The 27,892-nt window shown below is 40.9% G+C and overlaps 2 protein-coding genes across 9 annotated transcripts in view; one reads left to right on the top strand and one right to left on the bottom strand.

Annotated features, from left to right (window-relative positions):
- The window catches only part of Utp15 (UTP15 small subunit processome component), a 33,550-nt gene extending 8,433 nt beyond the window's left edge, over window positions 1-25,117 (bottom strand). The window contains exons 1-9 of one of the 3 annotated variants that reach the window (XM_040728887.1): window positions 25,097-25,117; window positions 8,236-8,406; window positions 6,684-6,776; window positions 6,409-6,593; window positions 4,656-4,834; window positions 3,906-4,031; window positions 3,022-3,157; window positions 1,037-1,121; window positions 341-490 (exon numbers count right to left, since the gene is read on the bottom strand). In XM_040728887.1, coding sequence (XP_040584821.1) covers window positions 341-490; window positions 1,037-1,121; window positions 3,022-3,157; window positions 3,906-4,031; window positions 4,656-4,834; window positions 6,409-6,593; window positions 6,684-6,776; window positions 8,236-8,325 — 1,044 coding nt within the window. In that variant the 5' untranslated portion in view covers window positions 8,326-8,406; window positions 25,097-25,117. Of the gene's footprint in view, window positions 1-340; window positions 491-1,036; window positions 1,122-3,021; window positions 3,158-3,905; window positions 4,032-4,655; window positions 4,835-6,408; window positions 6,594-6,683; window positions 6,777-8,235; window positions 8,407-11,468; window positions 11,685-25,096 lie in introns of those variants that run through there. The other 2 variants (XM_013126656.3, XM_005065622.4) reach the window with 2 other exon arrangements.
- On the top strand, window positions 11,715-24,479 carry Ankra2 (ankyrin repeat family A member 2). 6 transcript variants are annotated; one of them, XM_013126628.3, is made up of 10 exons: window positions 11,720-12,042; window positions 12,117-12,223; window positions 15,234-15,614; window positions 16,497-16,655; window positions 18,550-18,615; window positions 21,649-21,746; window positions 22,264-22,389; window positions 22,876-22,942; window positions 23,433-23,513; window positions 23,961-24,479. In XM_013126628.3, the coding sequence occupies exons 3-10, from the start codon at window positions 15,326-15,328 to the stop codon at window positions 24,014-24,016; spliced, it is 942 nt and encodes a 313-aa protein (XP_012982082.1). In that variant the 5' UTR covers window positions 11,720-12,042; window positions 12,117-12,223; window positions 15,234-15,325; the 3' UTR covers window positions 24,017-24,479. The 6 variants fall into 6 exon arrangements, with proteins under 6 accessions (XP_021078740.1, XP_012982082.1, XP_005065678.1 ...); XM_021223081.2 differs by lacking the exon at window positions 22,876-22,942 and having other exon boundaries at window positions 11,715-12,042; XM_005065621.3 differs by lacking the exon at window positions 12,117-12,223.
- Window positions 25,118-27,892: the final 2,775 nt, after the last annotated feature.

Raw genomic sequence — 27,892 nt, 5'->3', positions numbered from 1 at the left:
TGACCACATATAAAGAGAAGTAAAAACAAACCAGAGACTACAATGTAATCATCACACCTCTGATGAGCTCCTGGGTCATCAGAACTTTACCTCTCGGTCCTCTCCGACAGAGAGTGGGTGACAGACGCTATTTTGAAGATGGTAAAGCACTGTATTATTTCATGATTCAGGGTACTAAGTAAGTAGTCCCTGTTCCCCATTATTCTTCAATAATGTACTACAGCAGTCTGGAACCAACTTTGATGGAGTGAGAAGAAAATAATATACATATATGTGAATCACACTTTGCAGTAAGTTCCAGGAATGTCATAATTTAAAAAGGTAAGAAACACATAATCACCCGTTGCTTCGCGTAAATTTTTCCTTTAATAAATGTTCGGTATGCAGGCCTCCTTCTTCTTGAAAGAGATTCCTTCTTTGCTTCAGATTTCCGGTGTTTAACGCTCAGTATTCCATTGGTCATTCCCACAACTATTGTCTCATCTTGATGCTAATGGTAATCAGAAAAAGTCTATTTTTAAGCAACATCTATAGTACCTTTGACTTGAAACAGCATTTGCATCACGTCTGCTACCAGTTTGAGTCAATACAGACAATGATCTATCCAAAATGTTATAGCAAATTCACTTTTCCTCCAGGGTACCACTATCAGGACAGACATTGTGGTCCTTGTGTAGTACTGCCAGTGAAGTGCATGTGATGAGAATGATGATGTTGGCTGATCATGCTAATAAAATGCTGATGGCATCTTGACAAGTTTCAAAATAATTTTCTATGCTCTCTGAATAGGAAAAGGACTACACAATGGCATGACTTTTGTAAGCTGGCTCCCACAACAGCTGCTCCTTACTTTCTGCTTGCACTCTGTTGCATGATGTCTTTCTCTCTCGAGTCACTTTTTAAAAATTACAACAGTCTTGGCTCAAACATCTAATGTGCCTTATTTAAATCCAAAGATAACCCCCCACAGATTCCACTTTACTTTTACACCATAGGCATGGTAAGTAACAACTTGAGAAGAGCTCGAAGTACGTACAGACAGTGCCAGACTCAGGATGGAAGCTGCATAGTCAAAGCTGTGGACCACTTTGTAAGAAGTCGTACTGTAGACCTTGACTTTCCTGGTGAGAAAGAAAGCTGTCAAGTCACCTCAGAAATGACGGAAAACAACAGGTTTCTGTTTTTAGCAAACTATATGAATATCAAAATTTACACAGTCTAACTGGGTACTTGATTTTAATCCCAGGCCTCGAGAGGCAGAGGCAGTCGGATCTCTAAGAATTTGAGGTCAGGCTGGTTTACACAGCTAGTTCCAGGACCAAGGGCTACACAGAGAAACCTTGCCTTGAAAAATAAATTACTTAAGTAAAATTTACACAGTCCAGAAAAAAACTGATGTAATATTAATTACAAAGTACTTCACCACTGAGTTCCTTGAAAACAATAAGCAACTTTGAATAAAGACTGACTAGGAATTTATAAAAGAAACCAAGACAGACTATACACCAAGGTCATTAGAAGATAAAACAAAGGACCAATGAATATGCACAGTGAGCTACAAGGTAGGGTTTCCAAGCCCAGCAAGGCCCGCAGTTGGGGACAGTGGCAGCATCTCTGGCCTCCATTCCCTGCACAGCAATAACACCGCACCGTACTTCTTCACAGCAGAGAAGAAGTACAACCTGGAGACGAAATGACTAATGGAAAAAAAAAAAGGAAATCCTACAGCTTGCCAGTACTAGCCATGTGTGGCTACTGAACTCTTGACATGTAGCTACAGAAAAGGAGGTAAGTTTAAAAACCATTGAAACATCTATAAAGTATTATATCATAGCATCTATTTCAAAGACAAAATTCATTTCTAGTATCTTTCTAAGTAAACTGATTACATGTTAAAATGATAGTTCGTATATTATTAATTTTACTTTTATGTTAGATAATGAACTACATGAAATATGTTACTAAAAGCAATTTTTTGTTTTGTTTTTCTAGACAGGGTTTCTCTGCATAATAGCCCTGGGTGTCCTGGAACTCTCTTTGTAGACCAGGCTAGCCTCAAACTCAGAGATCCACCTGCCTCTGCCTCCCAAGTGTTGGGATTAATCACACCTAGCTTTTTTTAACCTTTTTTTTTTTTTTTTGGTTTTTCGAGATAGGGTTTCTCTGTATTGCTTTGGAGGCTGTCCTGGAACTCGCTCTTATAGACCAGGCTGGTCTTGAACTCACAGAGATCCGCCTATCTCTGCCTCCCGAGTGCTGGGATTAAAGGCGTGCACCACCACCGCCCAGCTTTTTAACCTCTTTTAATATGACTACTAAAGCATTTAAAATTATACATGCAGCCTGCATTGTGATTTTGTTCGACAACAGTTTTAGAACATCAAAAGTAGAATACTTCAATTGACTATTTAAATGACTTCAGTGCTAGGGATGGAATCAATAGCCTTGATGCTTGGTAAGTGCTCTAGCCACTAAACTACGCCTTGAATGCTCTAACAATCTACTTAAAGTCACAGTACTTGCACCACATTAATGCACAGAAATATTCACATGAAGTTGAAATCTCAGCCCTGGCTGTCCTGGAACTCACTATGTAGACTAAACTGACCTTGAACTTAAGAGATCCACCTGCCTTTGCCTCCCAAATGCTAGGTTTAAAGGCGTGGACTACTACTCCCGGCTGAAGTTTTATACTTTAAAGAATTTAATCTAGAAAATAATATATCCTCAGAATAAAATTTTCAAAATAAGTATGTATATGTGAAATGGCTTTAAGAGAAACTATGGGAAAATAGGTTATTTCAAAAGATCAGTGTTCAAGAATATAAGCTAAAGCAATTAGTAAATTATTTCTGGGGAAATATAGTTATATGAAAATTAAAAGTCAAACTATTTTCAAATCAATAGATTTATCTTCTATAAAAACCACTGGAACATTTTTTACCACAAATACTGCTAAAATAACTCAATTTCTAAAGCAGTAAAAGCTGCTAACAATGTACAAGAAAACTAGAATGTTACCTATCCAGTGAGCCGGAGAGTAACCTCTGTCCAGAGCTGCTCAGACACAAGCATGTCACAGTCTTATGATGATTTTTCAAAGACACGAGCAACTGTCCTCCTTTCAACAAGTCCCAGACTTTAACATAACGACCTCCTGTGGAAAGAAATAACCACTCATGTGATATTCTGCATGTGCTCAGAATGCTGGAGACCCGAGAAGCACTCCTCCCTGGAGCTAAGTGAAGCCTCCAGAGCCAGACCTCACACGCTGGCCCTACCTACTTAGAGAGTCCCTACCCACAGAAATGCTAACATGACTAAGTTATTGCTTATTTTAGGTACAGCAAAACAAATAGGGAGCTGAAAATATTTCAAGTAAAGTATAATAAATCTGCTGAGAGAAATGCTGGGCCTGCAAGATGGTTCAGTAGGTAAAGACACTTCCTTCCAAGCCTGAAGACCTGAGTCTGATCCCTGGGGCCCACACGGTAGATAGCAGGTGGCTCCTGAAAGTTGTCTTAGCTAGAATAACAGAAGGGTGCAGAGTAGACTTCTGGGGTCGGATGGGACTCATACGGTCTGGGACTTTAGACCTGCCACTCACCATGTTGCCTTGGACAAACTAGCTAACACTTTCATTATTTCCATAACTGTAAAACAGAATGCTAACTACCTGGGAGAGCTGTCTAGCATTAGAGATGTCACGCAGATAGCAGCACAGTGCCAGCGTGGGCCAGACACAGTGAATGACAACTACTGGCTCGCGCCACTTACCAACTGAACAAATACCTAGATGTGAAATTCAAGTGAACACCAATAATCTACAAATGACAACTCATAAGGGAAAATCTAATCTCTCTGAAACCAACAATAGTGGTGAAAGCTCTCTTGAAAAGCAATACCTGAAGACACCAGGAGACCTCCAGAGGGGAAAAGCAGGACACTCTCCACTGGCTGCCCGTGCTCCACACAGAGAACGTTCTTATTTGTCCGGGCATCAAACATCTTCACAGTGTGATCATATGACCCTGAAATGTCAATGTTGGTATTGTGTGAAGTTTGCTCTTTAAAACAATAAAAAGTTTGTCTATCCATATATTAAAATTAAAAGGAGAAAAAGATTACATGAAATTTTTTGAACACACACACGATTCATAAAGTCGGTACTTCCAAGTCTTCTGCTACTACCGTTCCTAAAGCACTATGTAATACTACATAGACTCTTACTGGCTCTGACCTTCAGACTCCTATCACCATGTCATCGCCCGAGAATCTGTACAGGCACCACACAAACCTATAGTGCTATGGCTGCTGGGGCTCTATGACAGCCAGGGTGCCATAAGCCTCTGCAACCTGATATCTATGATACTGTCAAGCAGCTGTATATATCCCCAAAAACATTTAGAAGAAACAAAACACACTATCGAGAAGAAAAAGAAAACAAAAAATAATTGACTTTAATCAAAACCACACACACCACACACACACACACACACACACACACACACATATTATGGAGCTGAGAATTGAACCCAGGGTCTCAGACAAACTAGGCAAGTGCTCCATCACTGTCCCCCAACTCTAGTAATGAAAATGTAAGCCCATCCACCTCAAAAGAACCCACAGCAATAAAGTGGAGACAGCCCACCAACCTGTTACAAAGAGGTCGGGATTCAGCTTGCTGGCACAGCCACACCTCACATAATCAGAATGATCTTTGAATGTCAGAATTTCTTTGGAGTTTGGAATATCCCATAATTTAACTGTATAATCATCAGCACCGGAGACCACATGATACTTGTCAGCTGTAAAATCTACTGTATGAACTGCTCTGAAACATCAAAAGTCAGCAGATTACAAAAATGGGGAAAACTCTACCATCTGCATCTTCTAACACAAAATGTAACTTCCTAGATTAAAAAACAAAACAAAACAAACAAACTGCCTCCTCAGGTGTCGCGCCCAACCTCAACCAGCAATGCCCAGACTCGTCTTTAAGCAGTTTATTCAGGAACCTTGAACAATCTTCTTCTGCTGGGGAGCGCAGGGGAGCGCCAACCCACAGCTAAAAAGCCCTTGGGCGGCCAACCCCAGTATGCCACATGGAACATACAGATAGGTCCACGTATGCAGAAGCAAGCCTGATAGCCAGCCTTAACCAAATACAGGTGTTGTTTATCACAGAGAGCACCTGCTGTCGGGCTAGCAGAAGGCGGAAGCCAGCGCCATCTTAAGGGTGCGGCACTTCACAGCTCTCTACACTCAGGTTCGGGCCAGCAAGATGGCTCACTGGGTAAAAGCACTTGCTGTCAAGCCTGATGGAGTTCCATCTGGGTCCTCCATGATGAAAAGAGAGACCCAGCTACTGAGTGCTGTCCTCTGACCTCCACACGCATGCCATCAGATGTGCACACCCGAACACACACAATAAGTAAACAAATCCTCAGCTTCAGGAAATAGACAATATTTATGGAAGAAAAAAATAGGAGAAAAAGGAAAACCTTTAAAACAGGTGTTTGTAAGTTAAGTGTAATACTATGTACCAAAATGTAATACTATGTTACTATTAGGTCAACAAGAATATTAAATAATAGATGCAATAATTAGTGAAAGTTAAGCTCTAAATGTTGCAACAGAGGTAATTTTAAGTGCTTATTTACTTATTTTATGTGTATAGTGTTGTATCTGTATGTGTGTCTGTGCACTGCATGCATGCCTGGTGCCCTCAGATGTCCTGGGACTGGACTTATAGACAGTTGTGAGCCACCATGTGGGTGCTGGGAACTGAACCTCGGTGAGAACAGCAAGTGCTCTTAGCCACTGAGCCATCTCTCCAGCTCTGCAAAAGTACACTTTTTAAAAAACATAACACAGAGTTTTTTCAAAGATGAGAAAGACTTGCCACAGAGCAGAATCTCGTTAAAAGAATTTCTGTTTTGAGTGTTTCAGTAATGGGTACAAATATCCTGACAGTTTGCAATTTTAAAAAAAGAAACACTTTGATATTTAAATCAATAACAGAGTTCAGCAATGACTTTAGTGATCCTGAAATAGAAGTCAGAAAGCTGAATTTATCAAAGAAAAGAAAGGTAGCAAGATTTCAGTGTGAGAGGGTCCGGCCAGAGCTGTAAGGCTACCGTTAGACCTGTGGTTCACATCTTCAACCGGTCACGAGCCCACTGAACCTCCAGGACAATTAGACACTTCCTAAAACAACACACACAACTTCAGAGCAGTCACAAGCTCTAGAAACTGGATGGTTAAGTTCTTTGTCTGAGAACAACAGGAAATAAAGTACATGCAGGTATACTCTTCACACAACCACTACGTGTTTATCAAAAGCATGGAAGCAGAGCTCTCAACAGAAAAACAACCAATTAAAGACCACATCAAGCTGGCTCTTACTTTGTATGGCCTTCAAATTGCCTGAGGGGAGCCCTCCCACTTATATCAAAAAGTTGAACCACACCATCTTCACTGCCAGCAACCAGCAGCTGACCATCCTGCCGAAATGTAGCACAGTATGCTGTGTCCTTAAAACGGGAAAAGGTTTTTATAGGTTCTTGAGAGTATCGGCCATAAATGTGGATCTGTAAGATAAAAAGCAGCATTTCACTAGATGGCCCAAGCTCAGCAGTAAATCCTATAACAAGAACAAAGAAGATCACTACTGTACTTACTCTTGAAGAAGCTGTGACAGCATAGTTATACGGAGGCTGAGAAGAAAAGTCTACTTTGGACACTGCACCAAACTCCTTAATCTGGACAGGAGTCTTAATGAAAAACAAAAGAGTATTGGCAGAGTTAAAAAGGCAAGCCATACTTAAGCATCATGCTATTTCCTATGATCATTTCCTTTTGATCTTAATGCCAGTTAGTGTGTTGTATTAGGAACAGGAAAGGGTGAAGCAAAAACCACTCTACTGCCCATCCCTCCGGCAACTCCTTTGACACCACAGAAAATAAGCACAGCTGGAGAGTCACATCCCATTTCTCAGTGGCTGACTTTGCTCCGATGCCCACCAAGAGAAAGGAGAGCTAAGCCTAATCAATCAACTATGATTCTAAGTTAATAAAAAGATGACCAGACCATGTAAACAGACCTACATCTTTTTTGCACCCGCTAACCCATTTTAGCAATCTTTGCATATAAGCAATAAATTTACCATTCATATACCATCCACCAATCCATGTCTAATGGACATGTTTTTCAAGAATTCCAATATTACATTGTATACTTTAATAAACATTTTACATGTCTTAGTAAACGTTTGAAAGCGTGCTAGGCTTCAAGATATGAGACAAAGCAAAAATGGTGTTTTATAAAATCGTAACAGTTATTGTCAACTCCCTCAATTTTCTTTTTCATTTATGTCAATATAAGAGAAAAAAAGTATCTAAACTGTTATCTTATTTGGCTTTATGTTCTGTTTTATTAATCTTACTTATTTGTACTCATGTGTATGTGTATATCTGCTTGTGTGTAAACATGCACACGTGTGAAATGCCTGCTGAGGTTAAAAAAAGATACTAGATTCCCCTAGAACTGGAGTTAAAGGCAACTATAAGCTGCCCAATGTGCTGGGAACTAAACCCAGGTCCTATGCAAAAGCAGCAAGTGCTCTTGCCTTCTTGGAGCTGAGACTATCCTCAGCCTCCCTGAGTAACGAAGAATGACTCTGCACTTACCATGCGGCCTCCACCTCTCCAGGGCTGAGATTTAGGCACGTGCCACCAAATAGGTTTGTGCAAGGCTGGAGATTGAACCCAGGACCTCATGCATGCCAGGCAAGCATTCTACCAACTGAGCGACATCCATTTTCAGTCTGTGCGTAAGGCTCAGTCTCTTTATGCTTTTATTATCTGATCATACTTCATTTTCCACAAATCTCCTAATTCCAGACATTTTCTAGTTTTCTAGGTTCTCAATTTAAAAAACAATTGCAAGCCTTATTAGAAGGTAGAGAAGCTAATTTCAGAGTAAGAAAAAGCAAGAAAGTCTTCCTGCATGTAAGATTCAAGTTTTACAGTTTCATTTGCCATTGCACACATGCTCTGCATTAAAAATCTGCATGGTTAAAATAATTGGGTGGTATGGAAAATAGATAACAAATTATCCACCTGAGCTATTAGTTTTAGCTAACAGTTCTGCTAGCATAAGCTGGAGAATTAACATAAATGGATAAAGAAATGTCCACATTCCCTCTTCCCTCATTTCCTCCTGTACTTTACCTTATAATTGTTCCAGTACAGAGTGTCTTGGGTGATTTTTTCACCAAGTACAGGATACGTCTGAATCGCTACAGGTTTATAACCAGCCATGACTTCATATAGTTGCACTGTTGTCCCAGGGTCAATAGTCTGGAACCGATGTCAGGGTGCTGCAGTGACTCTGCCTTATGTCTAAAAAAAGAACTTACTTTAAAGCACATATTATTTATAAACTTTCACATGTAAGTACGATTTTCATTCCACTTTCTTTCAAAAAGCTGTGTGGAGCTTCATAGATTAATGACCAACAAATCATTTCATTGGAGCCCTAGAAGAAACACTGGAAGAGTACAGATCGGGGCACCACACTGCACTATCTGTACATACTAGCTCTGTGTGTGTGTGTGTGTGTGTGTGTGTGTGTGTGTGTGTTCAAACCTCCAAGACCAGTCTGCAACACTGGAGATTAAGTATGACTCAGCCTTCAAATAGTCCAAACAGAAAAGCATGAAGGCCTGAATACCTTTTTTTTTTTTTTGACAAAGGAAATAATACAGAACTGGAAATATAAAGTTATCCCTATATATTTGACTTCCTAAAGAAAAAGATGCTAAGAAGAAAGGAAAACAAAGCTAATATTTTAGTGTAGAAGCTTCTGGTGAATTAGAGATAATGTTCTGACATATAAGACATAAAATTAAATGTTAAAAGGTTTAAACTGTAGGCTAGAAAACCGAACGAAATAAAGCAAACTTAAAATGGTAGAATAACATTTAAAAAATGAATTAAAGCCCTTAACATGCAATGAAACCAGAAGCATTCAACTGAAGATAGTTTATTGGATGAATGGTTCTAGCAATACTACTCTCCATCCATTCTGAAAGGCCTGCAAAGATGACATCAGTAACACTGAAACAAACAGTATGACATGTTCTGACTGCCGCAAAGCAAACCAAGATTCAAGAGAGAAACTTTTCTATTCAAACACCTCCAACGTGCAAAATAGTATTCAAGGCACTGGGAATTCAAGGACAATAAACAGACATGATCTAAACCTTCGATGATTGGGCCTATTAAGAATCTAGACGTATCTTCATCCTCATTCCAAGACTCGAAGAAGCATCACTGCCCTCTGATACAGCCACTGGAAATCAAGGTTTCAATTCTCAAAGATTTCTTTGTGTGCAAGAGTGTGTATAAAGTCAGAGAGTTGCCAGGCGTTGGTAGCGCACGCCTTTAATCCCAGCACTCAGGAGGCAGAGGCAGGCAGATCTCTGTGAGTTCGAGGACAGCCTGGTCTACAAAGTGAGTTCCAGGACAGCCTCCAAAGCCACAGAGAAACCCTGTCTCGAAAAACCAAAAATAAATAAATAAATAAAGTCAGAGAGTCTTTCTCTATGGTGCTGCATCTTATTTCTAAGACAGGATGATGTCTCTCATTGAACATAAAACTCACCAACTGACGATACTGCCTAGCTAGCAAGCCTGATTAGCAAGCCTGGGGGATATCCCTGTCTCTGCAGCCTAGCACTGGGATTTTAGGCATACTCCAAGCTCTCCTTTTTACCTGGGTGCTCGAGATGTGACCCCACTATATCCACTAAATCATCTCCCCAGCCCTTAATCTCTCAGACAGGGTTTCTCTGTGGCTTTGGAGGTTGTCCAGGAACTAGCTCTTGTAGACCAGGCTGGCCTCAAACTCACAGAGATCCACCTGCCTTTGCCTCCTAAGTGCTGGGATTAAAGGCGTGCGCTTCCTCTAAACCTCAAATTCACTTAACCCTAGTTTAATTGCATCTTTTTGACAACTGAAATTAAAGTAACACCATTCAAAAGTCTCCTGGACTCCCGCATCCACCTTCCAAATAGTTACTAGTGTGGCTACAAAACTGCTGAACACTGCCCAGAAAACAAGCCCTAGATCCTTAGCATGTAAGGTTCCCTCTGCTCAGCCATATACGCTTCACCTCTGGCTATTACCAACTGTTTACAGTTCACTAGACTCAGCACACGCACTCATTCTTGCTTCAACACGTGCTCTCTGCCAGGAAGGTCCTTTCTCTATCTGTTTGAGGTCACTGTAGGAAATCAGACTGTCCTTCAGAAATCCCTCCCTGCCTTCTGAGACCGGGTGCTCTCTCCTGTGATCCTGTTTGGCTCTATTTCTGTAAGTGTACATAATTACACTGCATTATAATGACCTCTTTTTCCAGTTAACTAGAACAATGATCTTTCTAAAAGGGGAAAGCATCATGAAAATTCCTATTGGAAAATATAAAATCAAAAGCAATAGTGGTTTACAATAAGAACAATGCTATGCAGCAGGTACTCAAAAGCCTTTCCATCAAGGGACCCAGATGGTAAATGTTTTAGGCCTGGCCAAACAACAGGCAAAATAGAGGATATTCTATAATTAATGACATAACAAGAAAAAGTCACAGTTTTTACAGAAGGCTCCCCTAATAATCACAAACACAATGTTTGCTATTGTTGTTTTTGAGAGTAGAATTCTTTGAGGTCAAGGGCTACTTCATTTAATCCCAAGCCAAATCACCGTACATATAAGACAGTATGTTTATCTGTTAAGAAAAAAAATTCTTAGCTCACTAAATATACAAAAATAGGCACCGGAATAGATCCAAGGACGAGTAGCTCCTAAGGCTGTTTTCCAAGAAATAAACCATCTAGAGGCAAGACGTGAAAAGCAGCAGTAACGAACATGAAGAAAGGCATTGGTGGGACGTATGAGGGAAGACAGTGCAAATAGCGAGATGCTACGAAAACGAATGGAAGAAAACTGGGCCAAAGTCAGGGCTCAAGAAACTGGGTTTCACTGGATAACAGGCATTACTACAACACAAGCTGTGATCAAATAAACTCTGTAATTAGAATACTGAGAACATGGGAGAGGAAGCCTGGAAAGGGTATGCCATTCCATCAGAGTCTGTGAGCGTAACATGGCACCATGGGCATAAAAGGAGTAAATGCAGAGGGGGACGAATACCCGGCCATTCTCAAATCCCCAGGGCAGAAATCGGCCCTCTGCTTTGGAGAAGAGCGGGTTACTCTCTTCGGTGGCTAGGAGAGCGACTACAGAGGAGCAAAGCCGGGGTCGAAATCAAATCGCTAGGACCCTCGGAGGCAGGTAAGTTCAGTAATCCCCTGCGGAGCCTGGGAGGCGCCAGAGCAGCATGTCCAGCATGTCAGACACCACAGTGAGGCCTGAGCCGCCACCGGGAGCCACCATCGCCTACCTCTGTGGGGCCCCGAGGGTCCGCCGAGGCACCCGGATCCCCAGGACGACTCCCCCGACTCCGCCAGCTCCCTACAGCAAAAGGCTCAGAAGCACTTGCTCAAACTCACGCGGACACTCCAGGAGCCGGAAACGCAGGGGCGCCGGAGCGCGTCGCGGACGGATGACGTAACGGCGCATGTGCAGAAGCGGTGCGCAGCCGAGAACTACAAGGGCGAGCCCCGGTGGGTGGAGCCGCCGGGGAGGGGCCCGGCCTTTCGCAGGCGATCCGGGAGCTGAGGTGACCCTTAGTGCTCTGAGCATGGGCTGCGGGGCGCGAGGGAAGCACGAAGAACCCCTGGGAGCCGTCTCGTCTGCGCTGAAGGCTCTGGGCTTTTTCCAGACGAGGAACGACTATAGGAAGTGACGTCTGGGCCCCCAGCAGGCCGGGCTTGAGGACCTGTAGCGATCCGCAGCCGGCCCTGGCCGCGCCCGAGTCTCCCCTGCGGTCGGGGTGGTCGTGTCACCCGCTGGAACGGTCCCCTGTCCCGGGGTTCAGCCCGCGGCGGCAGAGCGGGAACGGACACCTGTCGCTTGTGAGACGTCTTTCTCTTCTTTCTTTCTGACTTTCCCTTTTTCTTTTTTTAATAGCACCTTTTTCGTCTCGTAGGACAATTTCAAGAGTTAGGAAGAACGCGGAGCCCCTGCGATTAGCTTGCTCTTGGTCGGTGCCCACTGCCCGCACTTAAGACTGTAGCCTTGCCTGAGCTCTGGCAGGTGAGCCGACCTCCTGTTTATGTTAACCCTTTCTGAGCATCTGCCATTTTTTTTCCTCTCCTGCATTTTACATTTTGGCATACGACGCCTTTGCTTCTCCTTAGAGTAGGGTCTAGATAAGGGTTCCCTCTATGTTTGCTGTTCTTCCTTCAAAGACTGGCAGTTCCGAATATTGAAACCTTGATTTGTTCTATAGGGCCTGCAAAGAGCATTTAAAGATGACTATTTTTACACCATTTTATAAACAATCGAGTCTCGGGAAATGTATACAATTGTGTGCCCAGAACATCTAATTAGTAGATGTTGAGAATGGAGAACCAGATCCAATTAGAAAATGTGAGAAAAAAATCTAAAAAAAAATTGTTGAAATTAAGGTCAGAAAATATTTATGGAGCACCAGATAGGTTTTGTGTGCGGTGACTCCAGACTGGTTTTAGCCAAGTGTGGTGGCACACGCCTTTAATCCCAGCACTCCAGAGCCAGAGGCAGGGGGACCACAGTGATCCCTCCTCCAGCCAGCTCTGCCCTCTCTACATAGCGAGCTTGACTATAAAGTCAGACCTTGTCTCAAAAAAAAAAAGTGGTCTCTCTCTCTCTCTGCCAATTTTCCCCCTTAATGGGAGCTTGAAAGGAAGCTGTTAAGAGAATAGCAAGCTTTAAAAGAAACACATGACATCCCCTCAGGGAGCCTGCGTGGCCCTCAACCCACCGACACCGGAAAAAACAATTCTTCATGCTGTGTCTTTTTAAAGACCCAGTCTTTAAAAAAAAAAAAAAAGCCCGGTAGTGGTGGCACACGCCTTTAATCCATCCCAGCACTCGGGAGGCAGAGGCAGGCGGATCTCGGTGAGTTCGAGGCTGTGCTGGACCGACAACCTCCAAAAAATACAGAGAAACCTTGTCTCGTAAAAACCCAAAGGGAAAAAAAAAGGCCCAGGCTTCTGTCCGCCGCCTCCATGTTTCATTGAATTCCTGAACTAACTTTCTGTTCTTGTTGCCATCTGACAAAATGTAACTACTTTGCTATGGGATACTTTTTCTAACTGTAGTTTGTCTTCATCTCTCTCTTGGAAGTTTTGGATTCTTCGTTTGCTGCTTAGTTAGTGACCACAGTGATGGACTTGGTAGAGCAGGGTGTGTCTACCAGGATTTAAGAGCTTTTTCCTGGGCTGTACACGATTACCTGCCCGTCTACTCAGAAGATTGTAATAAGGCTGTGGTGGCGCAGGCCTTTAATCCCAGCACTCGGGAGGCAGAGGCAGGCGGATCTCTGTGAGTTCGAGGCCGGGCTGGACCGATAGCCTCCAAAACAATACAGAGAAACCCTGTCTCGAAAAACCAAAAAAAAAAAGAATCAATCTTTTTTTAAGGCTTTTGTTTTGTTTTGTTTTGTTTTTCGAGACATGGTTTCTCTTTGTATCCCTTGGCTGTCCTAGAACTCATTCCGCAGACCAGGCTGGCCTCAAACTCAGAGATCCGCCTGCCTCTGCCTCCCTCCACTGTCTGGCTTCTTTTGTCTTTTTTAAGGATTTTGGGGTCTCTCAATTATGTAGCGTTGACTGTCCTAGAACTTTTCTTGTAGACCAGGATGGCTTCGAACTCAAGAGATCCACCTACTTCTGCCTTCTAAGTCCTGAGATTAAAGTTGTGCACCATCACACCTAGCCTGTGTAATGGTATTCATGTGTATGCTTTCAGGGCTGTTCTACCTGTTACATAACCAGGGTGCTTGTCTCTCGGAAGACTGTTTCTCCTGCTCTATAGTGCTCCACCATGCCCAGCAGGATCAATCTTTTGAAATGATTTTAAAATTAAAACTCTGGACATTGGTCATGTGGCCAATTAATTTTTTTTGGATTCCAAGTAATTCTGATCATTGCACACTTAGTACCCTTTCAGAATGTCCAAGGTGCAGTATGCCATCACATGACAAAAATTAATTGGATGTTCATTTCTTCCCATTTCAAGGAACTCTGTATTTGGGACTCTCATATAACCTGTGATACCGATCCATAATCTACATGTTTTATTTTTCATTAAAACTTACACCAGTTGTTTATGTTTACTCTGAACAAAAGCTGACAACTATACTTTTGATTCTTCAAAAGCAAATTTTGTAGGTGCAGAGAGATGACTCAGTGGGTAGAGGCACTTGTTGCCAAGTCTGATGACTTGAGTTCAGTCCCTGAGACAGTCATGAAGGGAAAATGACCTCCTGAAATGTGTCCTCTGACACATGACATGTCTGCTTATGGCCCGTGTATTCACACACACATGGAAGCAAAATGCAAAGTAATAACTGCTTCTTAAAGTAAGTCTTGTAAAGTGCTTCACTGTCTGAATCATGTATATTATGGAAAACAGTGCTAATCAACTTGGCTACAAGTTGGTTATATCTCAGCTCACACTGGGAGCCACTTCCAGGAACAGTGTTGTTTAAACATGAATCTCAAATTAAAGCTTACTGTTTTAATATGAGCCTGATCCTTAAACATGTGGCAATAGTCAGATATAGGAAAGGGTAGAAACTAGCTGAGATGTGTTAAAATGTAGTGATGGAAATATACTGTATTTCCTTCATCCTTTTCCAGGATGATGGTGGTATCTCTATACAAATGATACTTAGGTTCAGTAACTTGTACACAGCACACAGCTAATAGATGAGAAAGGTTGAGTTCATAGGCAGGTTACCTACCTCTGAGTATTGTGTATCTCCTAGTATGGACAGAGGCTTACAAGAGCACTGTTTGGATTTGTGGTTGAAAGTGATTGTGAAGCTGGGCAATGTGGGCGCACGCCTTTAATCCCAGCACACACGGGAGGCAGAGGCAGGCGGATCTCTGTGAGTTCGAGGCCAACCTGGTCTACAGAGCGAGTTCCAGGACAGCCTCCAAAACAATACAGAGAAACCCTGTCTTGAAAAACCAAAAAAAGAAAATAAAAGAAAGTGATTATATACATTTACATAAGTTAATATGCTACTTTAAATTTTCCAAATCTTTCCTTTCAGATACTTTAATATCCCAATTCCAAGCATACACTGGAGAACACCCTTGAAAAACCAAGAGGAAACCATGAAGAAATGTTTTAATTATTGAAACCATGGCTACATCAGCAAATCTGGACATTGGGGCCCAGCTGATTGTGGAAGAATGCCCCAGCAACTATAGTCTCTCTGGCATGCCAGACATCAAAATAGAGCACCAGCTGGATCCAAACTCAGAAGAAGGGTCAGCGCAGGGCGTTGCCATGGGAATGAAATTCATATTGCCAAACCGATTTGACATGAACGTATGTTCTCGGTTTGTGAAGTCCTTAAATGAAGAGGATAGTAAAAATATTCAAGATCAAGTTAACTCTGACCTGGAGGTGGCATCTGTCTTATTTAAAGGTTGAAAGTTATGGTACAACTCCCTATATTTGCTTTCATTTGCCCTATTTCATTCCGTTTTCCTCTGTCATGAGATCAGAGTTGAGGAAATGAGAAGTCATCTTTTAGGAACATTTTCTAGGATCTCATGGAAGCCAACATTAAATTTATGTTTATATATATATATTCCTTGTCTAAGCAGGTGTAGTGACACATGTCTTTAGTTAGTCCCAGCACTTGAGAGGCAAAGGCAGGTGAGTTGAGTTGAGAGCCAGCCTAGTCTGCATAGTGAGTTCCAGGCCATCCAGGGATACATAGTGAGACCCTGTCTCAACAAATAAAATCCTTGCCTGATCTTTATTTACAATTTCTCTAATTTGATTATTCTTACTTGTACCTTTTTTGTTTTGTTTTGTTTGAGACAGGGTTTCTCTGTGTACTCCTGGGTGCCTTAGCTCTGTAAACCAGGCTGGCCTCAAGCTCACAGAGATTGACCTGTCTCTGCCTCCCAAGTGCTGCGATTAAAGGCGTGTGACACCACCGCCTGGCCTAGTTACATCTTTTTAAATAATAGAAAAATATTCCTTTTCTTTTTCAAAATTAGTTTAATATTTCCTGTTTCATGACTAATTTACATCTATTTTAATCCAGTGATGTGTCAACATGCTTTAAAGTTACTTTGTAGTCTATTAATATTAAAACTAGTCAATACAATTTTTCAAAATTAATAATTTTCTTTGTATAATTTACACTGTAGTAGTATAGACTCATACAAAATTAATATCATCTGATGAACACTTGAATTGAAGCTGTTAAGCCTCATACATTTTTTTTCATGTGAACATTGACAGTTTTATTAGAATGCTTTGTCATTAAAATACTATTTTAATTTGTTTTATTTAGCTGAGTGCAATATCCATACATCTCCTTCTCCTGGGATTCAAGTAAGGCATGTCTACACCCCCTCTACAACAAAACATTTCTCCCCCATAAAACAGTCAACTACTTTAACCAACAAGCACAGGGGAAATGAGGTCTCTACCACACCTCTGTTAGCAAATTGTAAGTATGCACTAAGAATGTACTGAAATATTACTATTAGTGTAATTAACTAATGCAATTACAAATTAGGAGTTTGACTTTGAAATATTAGTATCCCTAAATAAAAATCTAGTTTTGAAAGTTTTAAGTGACACATTAATCACTTTAATAAGTTGAAACTTTTTCATGTGTTTCATGCCTCACCATTTCCTGTTATATCTCTATGAGAACAAATACAGTTTAAAACATTATTAAAACTTTTATAGTTTTACCATAAATAAGTGAGTTACTGTGAATTATTTTCAAATTAAGATATTAATGTTTTTATGTTCTTGGAGTTTCATGTCTAACGTATGTAGGCACATAATTATTGTAAATATGTACTTATATATTATTTCACTAAGAAATAGTTTCTACTAAAAGCTAAATAATTTCTACTGAGGTGCTTCATTAGCATATAAATATAATGACTTTGAATGTGAAGTCATTATATAGGATATAAAGTTTCTCTGAGCTAACTGCTTTGGGTGAGGCATGAGTATTTGAATGAGAGAAAATCCAGCTAACAGTTAGATGACAGTAACTACATTTGGTACCATAATGTGAGTGTGTCTGTATTCTGGTGAATATCTTGGTCTTTATTTTAGAAACCTTAAATCCCTCCAAATGTCACAGTTGCATACTGTTCAGTTGAGACAGGAAGAATCTTCCTCTAGCATTCTGATTCCACCTGTGGACCATTTCTAGTTTACATAAATGTGTGTATGCCTCACAGTTGCTTTTCTGTATTAAGACTACCCAGGCATATCACTAAAGGCAGTACTATTTAAAGTTGCTTCTCAAAGCGATTGTCTTACAATATTCCAACCATAGAACTTATTCTCTGCTGAAAAAATAAAGTAAAAAGCTAAAGACTGTCCTCCATGTTATGAATAAAGATTTTTAGTCAGCTAGTCAGAGTTAACATGCTAACTAGCCTCAACTAAACCTCTACTCATAAATTTACTTTCACCAGCCATGGTGGACACACCTGTAATCCCAAAACTCAGGAGACTGAGGCAGGACAATTAAGAGTTTAAGGCTGTCCAGACTACATAATGAAACTGTCTTTAAAATTAAATTTACCCCTTCAAAAAAAAAAAAAAAAACAAAGCAAAACTCACACAGCCAGTTTTCTATTTATGAACTCATTCCTCATGTTAAGAAATAAAATATTTCTTCTTATTTAAGAAAATAAAAATATTTAGGAGGCTGAAGAGATGCCTGAGCAGTTAAGAGCACTGGTTGCTCTTCCAGGGGTCATGGGTTGGATTGCCACCACCTACTTGGCTGTCAACCCGAGTAACTCCAGATAGAGGGGATCCGAGGCCTTCTTTGGCCTCTATGGGTACTGCAGGCCAAATACCCACTTGCATAAATTTAGAAATACATGTACCTAATTAGCATTTAAACAGCTGGAGATGTAGTATAACCCTGTGGTTTCACTTGTTCCAAAGTTTGAGGTGGGAGGATTGTTTGAACCTACATGCTTAGCTTTGGACTGGGCAGCATGGTGAGATCCTCACTCAGGAAAAGAAGTTAGCTCTTCAGTGGAATCACTAAGAAAACTTTTAAGGATGTTACTGCCTTTTTGGGCCTCCCTCATAAGTTTGGATACAGAAGTAGCATGTTAAAAATTAAGTACCTAAATCACTCTTTAAAATAAATTTTGCCCAAAAAATTAATAATTTGCAGATGTCATATTATCATATGAGTCAGTTCTCAGAGAACAGTATCTGCAATACCAGGGTACTATGTTAGCCTTAAGTGATGAATTGGTGGGTTTTGTTTTGGAGAAGAAACTGGCTTCACTGTGAAACAATAGCTGTGTACCGACAAGATGCACTTGAAGAAGTTTATAATTATATTGTTTCAGCTTTGTCTGTTCACCAGTTGGCAGCTCAAGGAGAAATGCTCTACCTGGCTACTCGTATTGAACAAGGTAATAGCCTAGTTTTAAGTATTATATTTTAAATATTCATTTGAATTTATTAGGCTTGTTTTTTGTTTTATTTTCGTATAGGAAACTATAAAGACAAAAGAAGTTGTATAATCTCACCAAACACATAAGTCAATGGATATCAAAAAGGGAAATTTAAGTAGCAAAGTATAAAATTTGGGGCTTTAGAATGGCTCTGAGATTAAGAGCACTAGCTCTTCTTCTAGAGGACCCAAGTTTAGTTCCCAGCACCCATCTGTAACTCCAGGTGTAAGGGATTTGATACCCTCTTCCTAGCTAGCCTCCAAGGGTACATGTAGTATGCATATCTATATACAAAGAGCAGCACCCATGCAAGTAAAAATCACTTGATTTTAAGAAGAAGGTTCTTTTTGGGGTTTTGGGGGGGGTGAGACAGGGTTTCTCTGCTTTGGAGTCTGTCCTGGAGCTCACTCTCTAGACCAGGCTGTCTTCGAACTCACAGAAATCTGCCTGCCTCTACCTCCCGAGTGCTGAAATTAAAGGCGTGCGCCACCAACACCTAACTTAAAAAGAAGTTTTAGCTTCCTTTTCCCCAAAACAAACATTGTAAGTTTTTTGTATTTTCAGAAAAATTTTCTAGAAATCATTTCCATTTACAATTACATTTGAGAATATGTATGTGCTTTTGTTAAGTACATAAGCAAGAAAATGTTACATACACTGCAGCGTGTCTTTTTTCTTTTAATATTTTAGAGAGTGTTCTACCAAACTTTTTTTTTAATGTGTGTGCGTGTTTTGCCTGTATGTGTATGTGTAGCATTTGCATGCCTGGGACCTGTGAGGTTAAAAGAGGATCCCTGGGAACTGGAGTTAGGATGGTTCCAGCCACCCTGTGGGTGCTGGGAACCTGGGTCCTCTGCAAGAACAATGAAGTGCTCTTAACCACTGAGCCATTTCTCCAGCTGCAAGATCTTTTTTTTGAGAGACAGTCTCACTGTGATGCTCAAGTTGACCTCACTCTCACAGTCCTCTAGACTCTGCCTTTTGAGTTCTGGGATTACAAACACGTACCTCTACACCCAGCCATTTTATACCTTTTCACTATAATGTGTATGTATACACTATGATTTTTATTTGTTTTTTTAACTATTCACCTGGCTGATTACAAATGTTTGCTGGCAGCCCTAGCATTCTTTATAAATAATATCCATTGAGTAAATTTTCATACATAGTATGCCAGGTCATAAACTAAATGATTTTTGTCATGCTGGGGCTGAGTCAGCTCTTCACATGGACTAGAACAGTGCTCAGCCCCAGAGCCACACCTCTACCTCTGCCTTCTTGTTACATTTTAACCGGATGTTTGTCCTCACCTTAGCATTAGTTAGAGTTGCAGTGTCCCCAAACTGTCATAGACTAAGTGAGACTTCAATTCTTAATAATCTTTGGGGGAAAGTGGTACCTCACAGGAATTGCATTCATGTGTGGAAGTTATAATGCCTTTGAGTCTCTTTTTGTCTGAACTACCTACAGTTTATTTGTATGGTATAAACTCTGAAGTGGAAGAAGCTGACTTCTGTTGTTTCTGCTGTTTGTGCATATAGTTTTCCACAGTTTGCCCATTTTGTGTGATCTCTTCAGATTTTTAATTGTAAATTTTTCTTCTTTTTGACTTTGGAATTTCATGTCCTACTTAGAAAAGATTCCCCACTGTAGGAGTATAAAGAAACCACTGATTTTTATGCTGGAACTTGTGTGGCTTTTTTTGTTTGTTTGTTTGTTTGTTTTGTTTTTTCAAGACAGGGTTTCTCTGTGTAGCTTTGGAGCCTATCCTGGCACTTGCTCTGTAGACCAGGCTGGCCTCGAACTCAGAGAGACCCTCCTGCCTCTGCCTCTCAAGTGTCAAGTGCTGGGATTGAAGGCGTGTGCCAGCAATGCCCAGCATGTGGTTCTTTTTTTTTTTAATCGTCTTTGAAGTATAAGAAAACTGCCAGGTGGTGGTGACAGACACCTTTAATCCCAGCACTTGGGAGACAGAGACAAGCAGATCTCTGTGAGTTTGAGGCCAGCCTGGTCTATAGAGTGAGTTCTAGGACAGCCAAGACTATGCAGAGAAACCCTGTCTGGAAAAAAACATCATTGTTGATTACAGGGAGCATGATCCAAGAATTTTATTTTCATAAGACTTAGATGTATTTCTGTTAATACTTAACTATCAGGGGCTGGAGGGATGGTTCCGAACCTAAGAACTGGTACTGTCTTGCAGAGGACCTGAGTTCCATTTCCAGCATCCGCATTAGGTGGCTTACACTGACCTGTAACTCCATGGAGATCTGAAGCACCTGCACTCACATGCACCCATCCCCACCCCCACACCTACATAGTATAAAAATAAAAATAAATATTTAAAAGTAGAAATTTCATGTTCAAGCTACTGAAGTGTAGAGGGAAAGCTGTGCTACACTCAGGGAATAAAATGAGGTTAAGGTGGGATAATGCGGTACTTTTTCAGACTATCGAGTCTGCGCATTATGCTGGCACATGTACAAATGAAGGAAAACCACAGGCAGCAATGCTAGCTAGAATGGAAGGTAGCTTTTGAAAGCTGTTGAAGTTTTACATATACATTCAGGTTATCATATATCATTTTATTGTGATCTTCCCATGTATGTGTTGAGATAAGCAAGCTATTAATCTGTGATTAGCAAAAATTAAGTCACTTGCCCAGAACCAAACCACTAGAAAATGAAAGAACCAGGGTTCTATCTGTTGGTCTCCTGTCCGAGACCAGTATTGACAACCTTGTACCTTACACAATACTGAGTGTGGTAGTTTATACTTTGCAGAATGTGTTCCATGAACCCAGCTTTTTTATAGTGAGTCACATTTTAACATGTCCATACTGAAAATCACAACACATTCAGATTTCAGTAAACAAAAGCCATCTCATTGAACTTCATTGAGTCATAAGTTTTTGCAATACTAGTGGTTTCAAAGTAATATTAATATGTGGTTGTTAAATTAGATCATAAAAATTGCTTTTCTTTTAAATAGAAAATGTTATCAATCACACGGATGAAGAAGGATTCACTCCCCTGATGTGGGCTGCAGCTCACGGGCAAATAGCTGTGGTAGAGTTCCTGCTTCAGAATGTAAGGAAAATGCTCAGAAAATGTGTATGTGTAGTTTCTGGAGCTCAGTCAAGTCTTTAGTGCAGTATTTATATCTGTAGCCAACTAGATACAAAGATGGAGGGTACAAAATAAATGACTGCCTTGGTTCTTGTGGAACCTGGGTCTAGCTGGGAAAGCAGTGGTAGCCATGCATGAGACAGTGAGAAGAGCTGAGTGTCCAGCCCCTCTGAGTAGAGCAGGAACAGAGGTGCTGTCCACAGGTCCTGGAGGGGCCGGACCTTTTCCAGGGTGAAGGAGAGCAAGAATTGAGGCAACTGGAGGGAGGGAGGGAGGGAGGGAGGGAGGGAGGGAGGGAGGGAGGGAGGGAGGGAGGGATCCAGGCAGTTTGGGTTGCAAGCATATCTATCACCTTTCTGTTATTTCCTCATTAATCCTAGAACGTGGCCCAACCTCAGTTTTAAACTGTAGTCATATTGACAGAGACAAGTGTTCTTGTTTAAATTAACTGAAAGTCCTCTGTGCTCACTTCCCACAGGGTGCAGATCCCCAGCTTTTAGGGAAAGGTCGAGAAAGTGCGCTGTCATTGGCCTGTAGTAAAGGCTACACGGATATTGTCAAAATGCTGCTTGACTGTGGAGTTGACGTAAACGAGTATGACTGGGTGAGTCTACACGCTGAATTGAAAACTGCTGTAACACGGCTGTACCTCCCTTGTTAAAGTGCTGGCCTAGCACGCATGGGCCCTGTCTTCAAACCCCAGTGCCTCATAAGCCGCTTGCTGGTGAGCAGCAACTCTCGGGAGGTGGAGTTAGGAGGATAAAGATTACCTTTGGCTTCATGGCTATTTCAAGGCCACGGGACTACTTGAAACCCTACCTCAAAAATAAGTTAATAAAATTAATACAATTACTGTAATAATTTTTAGGATTTAACTGATTTCAGGGAGACATAAGCTTTATTAAGGACTTGAAAGAAAAAAATGTACTTAAGACGAGCAACTTGATGTCATAAATTCAATTATTGCTTGTGACATATTTTTCACAAAGTATTAATATTATTTTAAACTACTTCTACATGCCCAGTTCCATAACAGCCTTTGATTAACTGTTGCTCAATGAGAAGTGCTGATGACCTTTTCCTCCTGCAGAATGGAGGGACACCTTTGCTTTATGCCGTCCATGGGAATCATGTGAAGTGTGTAAAGATGCTGTTAGGTAAGCAGGTGGATATAGTCATTATTCAGGAGCCTGAAAGCATTTTATTTTCAGTTTCCCTGTTAGGACAAGCTTACCTACTGTTCGGTTCTATTGCCCTGCTGGTGTTTGCCCCTGGGTTTCCATTACCTTGGGGCTGCCCTGAGAGAGGCATCTTCCTCACACTCCACCCTGCACTTGAAGCTTTTGCCCTCCCCACTCACATCTGGGGTCACCTTTGACTCCAGTCTGGTATTCTCTGTGCACAGTCTCTTCGTGTATAAGTTGTATCCAGTTATTTATGAGTTTCAGCTACTCTAGAGACGTTTAGGTATCTCCTCCAGCCCACCAGATGAACTCTGTATCCCATGCGCTCAGGACTTTGTGTGAGCATGTTACAAATAGCCTCCAGGTTGACAGAAGATCTGTTTAATCATTTGCATATGATCCAGGAATAGACAGACATTTGTATTTTCATCTTATTTATATAGATTTTTCTGTTTTGTTACAGAAAATGGAGCTGACCCAACCATTGAAACGGATTCTGGATACAATTCTATGGATTTAGCTGTAGCTTTGGGCTATAGAAGTGGTGAGTATTTTAGAACTCCCAGGTTTCATTTTAGGAAGGCTTTATATATAGTAAATGCCAGAGATCCAAACCTTTTTCATCACTTCATGTGTAAAACATTGTATTATCCTAACTCCAGCCATGTGCTTTAATGGATTGCAAAGTAAACAGATGCCTATAAAGTAAGAAATGAATTCACTCATTGTTCTTTATCATAAACTCAATAGTTACTGGAGGAAGATTTTCAAAAATGTTACTTTGGAGTCTTCACTTTAAAAAAAAAGTAATAAAACTTTAGTAGAGAAAACACAGAAGCTCAGGCAGTTGCTGAATTCGGAACTACATAACAGTCCTACTTAGAAATAGCTTCATTTTACAAAATACCAGGCCTAAGTAGAATTTATAGAGCAGCCTTTTGTCTGCTTGGCTTTGTTTCTGTGTTGTGACCTTGGTGGCCTGTCTTTGCAGTTCAACAGGTCATTGAGTCACATCTCCTGAAGCTACTTCAAAACATCAAGGAGTGATGCAGCCCTCAGACAATGCCACCTGCCCTTCTCTTCACTTCTTGGTCCTTTTAAATGACAGTTTTGTTTACGTGTAAATTTTTACCTCAGTTGCAGTATTTGCTGGTTTTTAGTGAGTTTTAATAAATATTCCTCTGAATAATTCACTGGTTTATAATAAAATAATAGTGATTTTTAAAAAATAAATGTTTTACTATATATTTAAAGTTTTAAATTAATGTTTTATGGCATGTAAAATTTTATGGTACAGGTGGTTATGTGTCTTTGTATCAAGTACCACAATTTGACACTTTGAGAAATTCCACCTTGTGTATCTTCACTCTTGTATTAACTCTTTGACTTTGCACAGGGCTTACTTTAAGTCTGTAGGGGAAGAAAAATAATGTACTTGTTGAATTAAAAAGTATACAGTGTGATGGTTTACAAAATCATGTTTAAATAAAATACTTCTGCTGTCTGTGAATTCTAGCTCTCTGATTATGTTTATCAAGATTTTCAGTTTACCATTTATGTTCTACAAATGGATCAACAAGGCACATTTAGAATATTGTTCTCTTATAAGTAGGTTTGAGAGGGAAAAGTCATTATGAAAGAGAAGTGAGATGCTCTTTAACCCTGCTGGAGGAGAACCATTAACTTGCCTTTTACTAAAATCTCAAAGAGGAAGCCGTGAACTGGAAAGTGACTTGACTGACTGTGAGACTTGATTGAGTAAATCCCTTCATCTGAAAAGTAGATATTTTATCAGTTGTAGCCCACATACACTTGATCTGAATAATATAAACAAAAGAGAGCTAAGTGGGGCTGAAAAGATGCCTTGGCAGTTAAAAGCACTGGCTACTTTTGCAGAGGACTGGGATTTGGTTCCCAGCACCCACATGGCAGCTCACAAATCTGTAACTCCATTTTGTGGGGAGGGGAATCCAGTACTCAATGTATGTAGCCATTGAATGCAGGTGGTGCCCATACAACCATGCAGGCAAATACTCATTCACATAAAATTTTAAAAAGTTACGTTACAGGTAATGTTAGGTAAAAGTGCTGAGTTACATGCAAATCTGGTTTTGCCCATATACTTACACTTGGGGGGGGGAGTGGATCTCTGCAGTCACCATGGCCAGCAGACCAACCATCTGCAGGAAGCGTGGAAGCTCGGTTCAGCATGACTAAGTAGCCACTGTTGGTTCAGACTGAGAGTCTGACACCAAGTAGACTATTTTAGGGACATCTAATCACAGCACAATTTGTCCTGGACAAGGACACAGAACTGAAGTTCCCTTTGTCCTTTCATCAGGGCCTCTCAGAACGTCTTCAACTGGTCTGGCTCCCCACTTGTAAGCCTCATGTTTTTTCCACAAATCCAGAGCTTTCCATGACTTAAGAATGAGGGTCAAAATAATGAGTTTCTGCTCAGCAGTCTTTGGAACAAACTGCAGGACTTCTGAAACCTGAATATTTGTTTTTCTATTCTAGGTTAGAACCCTAAGCCCAAGTTCTTCCCACATCTTCCCACCATAGCAGCTAATCAGCGTAAATTCCTCTTTTCTTTGAGGTCTGCACAATGTGCTAAGATACCTCTGCCTTCTTTTAATTTTTGTTTTACTCACTTGGAAAGATAGGAGCATGAGCTCACAAGCATGCACATGTCACATTGAGAGATCGGGGACAATTTACAAGAGTCGGTTCTTGCCTCCCACTGTGTGAGTTCCAGGATTGAACTCGGGATGCTGGGCTTGACAGCAAACACCTTACCTGCTATGGAGTGTGACAGCTGTTCAAGAGATGATGTCCAGGAGTCTGTCGCTGATACCATCAGTGATGGAATCTGGGACAACTTTCTACAGGGCTTTCTATAAGGCTCTGCAATTTAGAGGTTCTGGGATTAAAAGAACCTTCAGGTGTACTTCCAGTAAAGGCAGAACAATTCTAAGATGGGACAGTTAAAAGGCAGTGTTGTAGCACTCTGTGTGGTTAATTCATGAACAATTTGCCAGTGCCTCTCCTGAGGGTAGGAACCTATTCCAGGTAGCAAGGCTGTTAGTGAATCTGGGAGGCCTTTCCACAAAAATGCATACTTTCTGGAATGTTTACACTCACAGCATTTCACTATTGGGAAGGCTAAGCATCACTTCTAAGCAGATATTCCTCCCATTTCCACTACAAGCCAATCAGAATCATATTCTTTTAATATCAGAGACATTATGATCAGATGTGTTAATATGTTTTAGAGTTAATAAATACTTCAGTGGTAGGTAAAGACATGTCTCAGTTCCAGACAGAGATACACAGGGAGCCTTATGGGGGGGTGGGGAACACGACGACAACAGGACAAAAGCCAAGAATTCTCTATCTCCCTCTCTCTCTTCCTGTTTGTTTGTTTGTTTGTTTGTTTGTTTATTAGCGATGGAGCCCAGGTCTATGCTCATGCTATTTGCTCAGCCTTTTTGAGCATGTTTTTTTTTCTTCAAATTGTTTCCTATTGTTTTAAATAAAAGCATATTTCATGTCACAAACACTTGGCCCTAGCCCTGGGTTACATAACACTAGACTAACGGTGGAAAAAAGTGAAGAGGGGCTTCAGGCAAATGGAATTAGAATCAACTACACAAGAGACGAAGACAGTGATGTTTTGACACAGAGCATGGAATTCTTTATCTTTCCCCTCCTTTTTTCTAGAGCATGGAATTCTTAACTGACTTGAGGCTACATATAGACAAACAGACCAAACCAGACAACACAAAACCAAAGTCACTAGTAAGTGGGATTTCTGTCACCTGCTACTGAGGACAGATGCTATATACAGCTTCTGTTAAGCTACATATAACAGATGTATATCTCTGTTATACATCCAGCAGGAATCACCAACAGCAGACCACAAAGGCTAGCCCCCAGACTGGAGAGACGGCTCAGGGATTACCAGCCCTTGCTGTACAGTTAGGAGAGTTGGCGGTCAAAGACCGGCATCCATGTAACAAGCCTGTAACCCCAGCTAGAAAGGGGGCGGAGACTGGAGAATGACTGGGACTTGCTGGCTTCCAGCCTAGCCCAGGCAACATGAGCCCAAGGTTCAGGGAGACAGAAGGTTGAAAGGAGGACTCCTGGCACTCTCTTTAGGCCTCCATGAAGCACACAAGCATGGACAAGCCTCTCCCACACCACATGCATGTGTACATACACTCACACAGATACACACATGCATAAATAAACTAATAATAAAAAATCATTTTGAAAAAGCTAATAATCCCCACTCAGCTATTAATAGATAATATTTTCATAAATGTGTGCAAAGTTGAAGGAAAAACAAATACATAAACTCTGAAGATGGTAGAAAGACCTTGAATCAGAAAAGCCAAATTTCTGTTGCCCCTTGGGCTATCCTTGGGCAGGTATGTAAGTTCATGTGGCCCCAACATTTAATACCATCAGATACCAGCAAGTGACCTTTAAACTGTTCCCAGATCGTTTTCAAAAGACTACAAAGACAGGACACCCTCAAACAACTAAACCTGTGACAAATACTTTAATCTTCTCATAAATAAAGGAAGAAGTCAGGAAGAAGGTAAAACTAGCTGAACATGATGGCACATGCCTTTAGTTTCAGCACTCGGGAGGCAGAAGCAGATCTGAGTCTGAGGCCAGCCTCGTCTACACAGTGAGTTCCAGGAAAGTCGGGGCTACACAAAGAGATCCTGTCTCTAAAACACAACAACAAAAGTTAAAACTGGCCCTGACTCCATATAAGAAGCTGAGTAATTGGGGTGACCTTAAGATAAGATTGCTGGTCATATATAAACCTAGCTAGTGACCAGAAGGAACCTACACTGCATCGAATGGCTCATTCCCACAGCCTAGAACGTTTCTTTCCAAATAAATTCT

The sequence above is a fragment of the Mesocricetus auratus genome, unplaced genomic scaffold (assembly GCF_017639785.1).
Source record: "Mesocricetus auratus isolate SY011 unplaced genomic scaffold, BCM_Maur_2.0 Super-Scaffold_100020, whole genome shotgun sequence".
NCBI lineage: Eukaryota > Metazoa > Chordata > Mammalia > Rodentia > Cricetidae > Mesocricetus > Mesocricetus auratus.
This window is presented reverse-complemented; position numbering and strand designations above follow the sequence as displayed.

What these genes read in the sequence shown, in the direction of transcription:
- Ankra2 (XM_005065621.3), top strand. Translation starts at nt 15,326, where the DNA reads ATGGCTACATCAGCAAATCTGGACATTGGGGCCCAGCTGATTGTGGAA. An exon ending in GGCATCTGTCTTATTTAAAG is followed by an intron (nt 15,615 to 16,496) that starts GTTGAAAGTTAT and finishes TGTTTTATTTAG; the next exon opens with CTGAGTGCAATATCCATACA. An exon ending in GTGTGTAAAGATGCTGTTAG is followed by an intron (nt 22,943 to 23,432) that starts GTAAGCAGGTGG and finishes GTTTTGTTACAG; the next exon opens with AAAATGGAGCTGACCCAACC.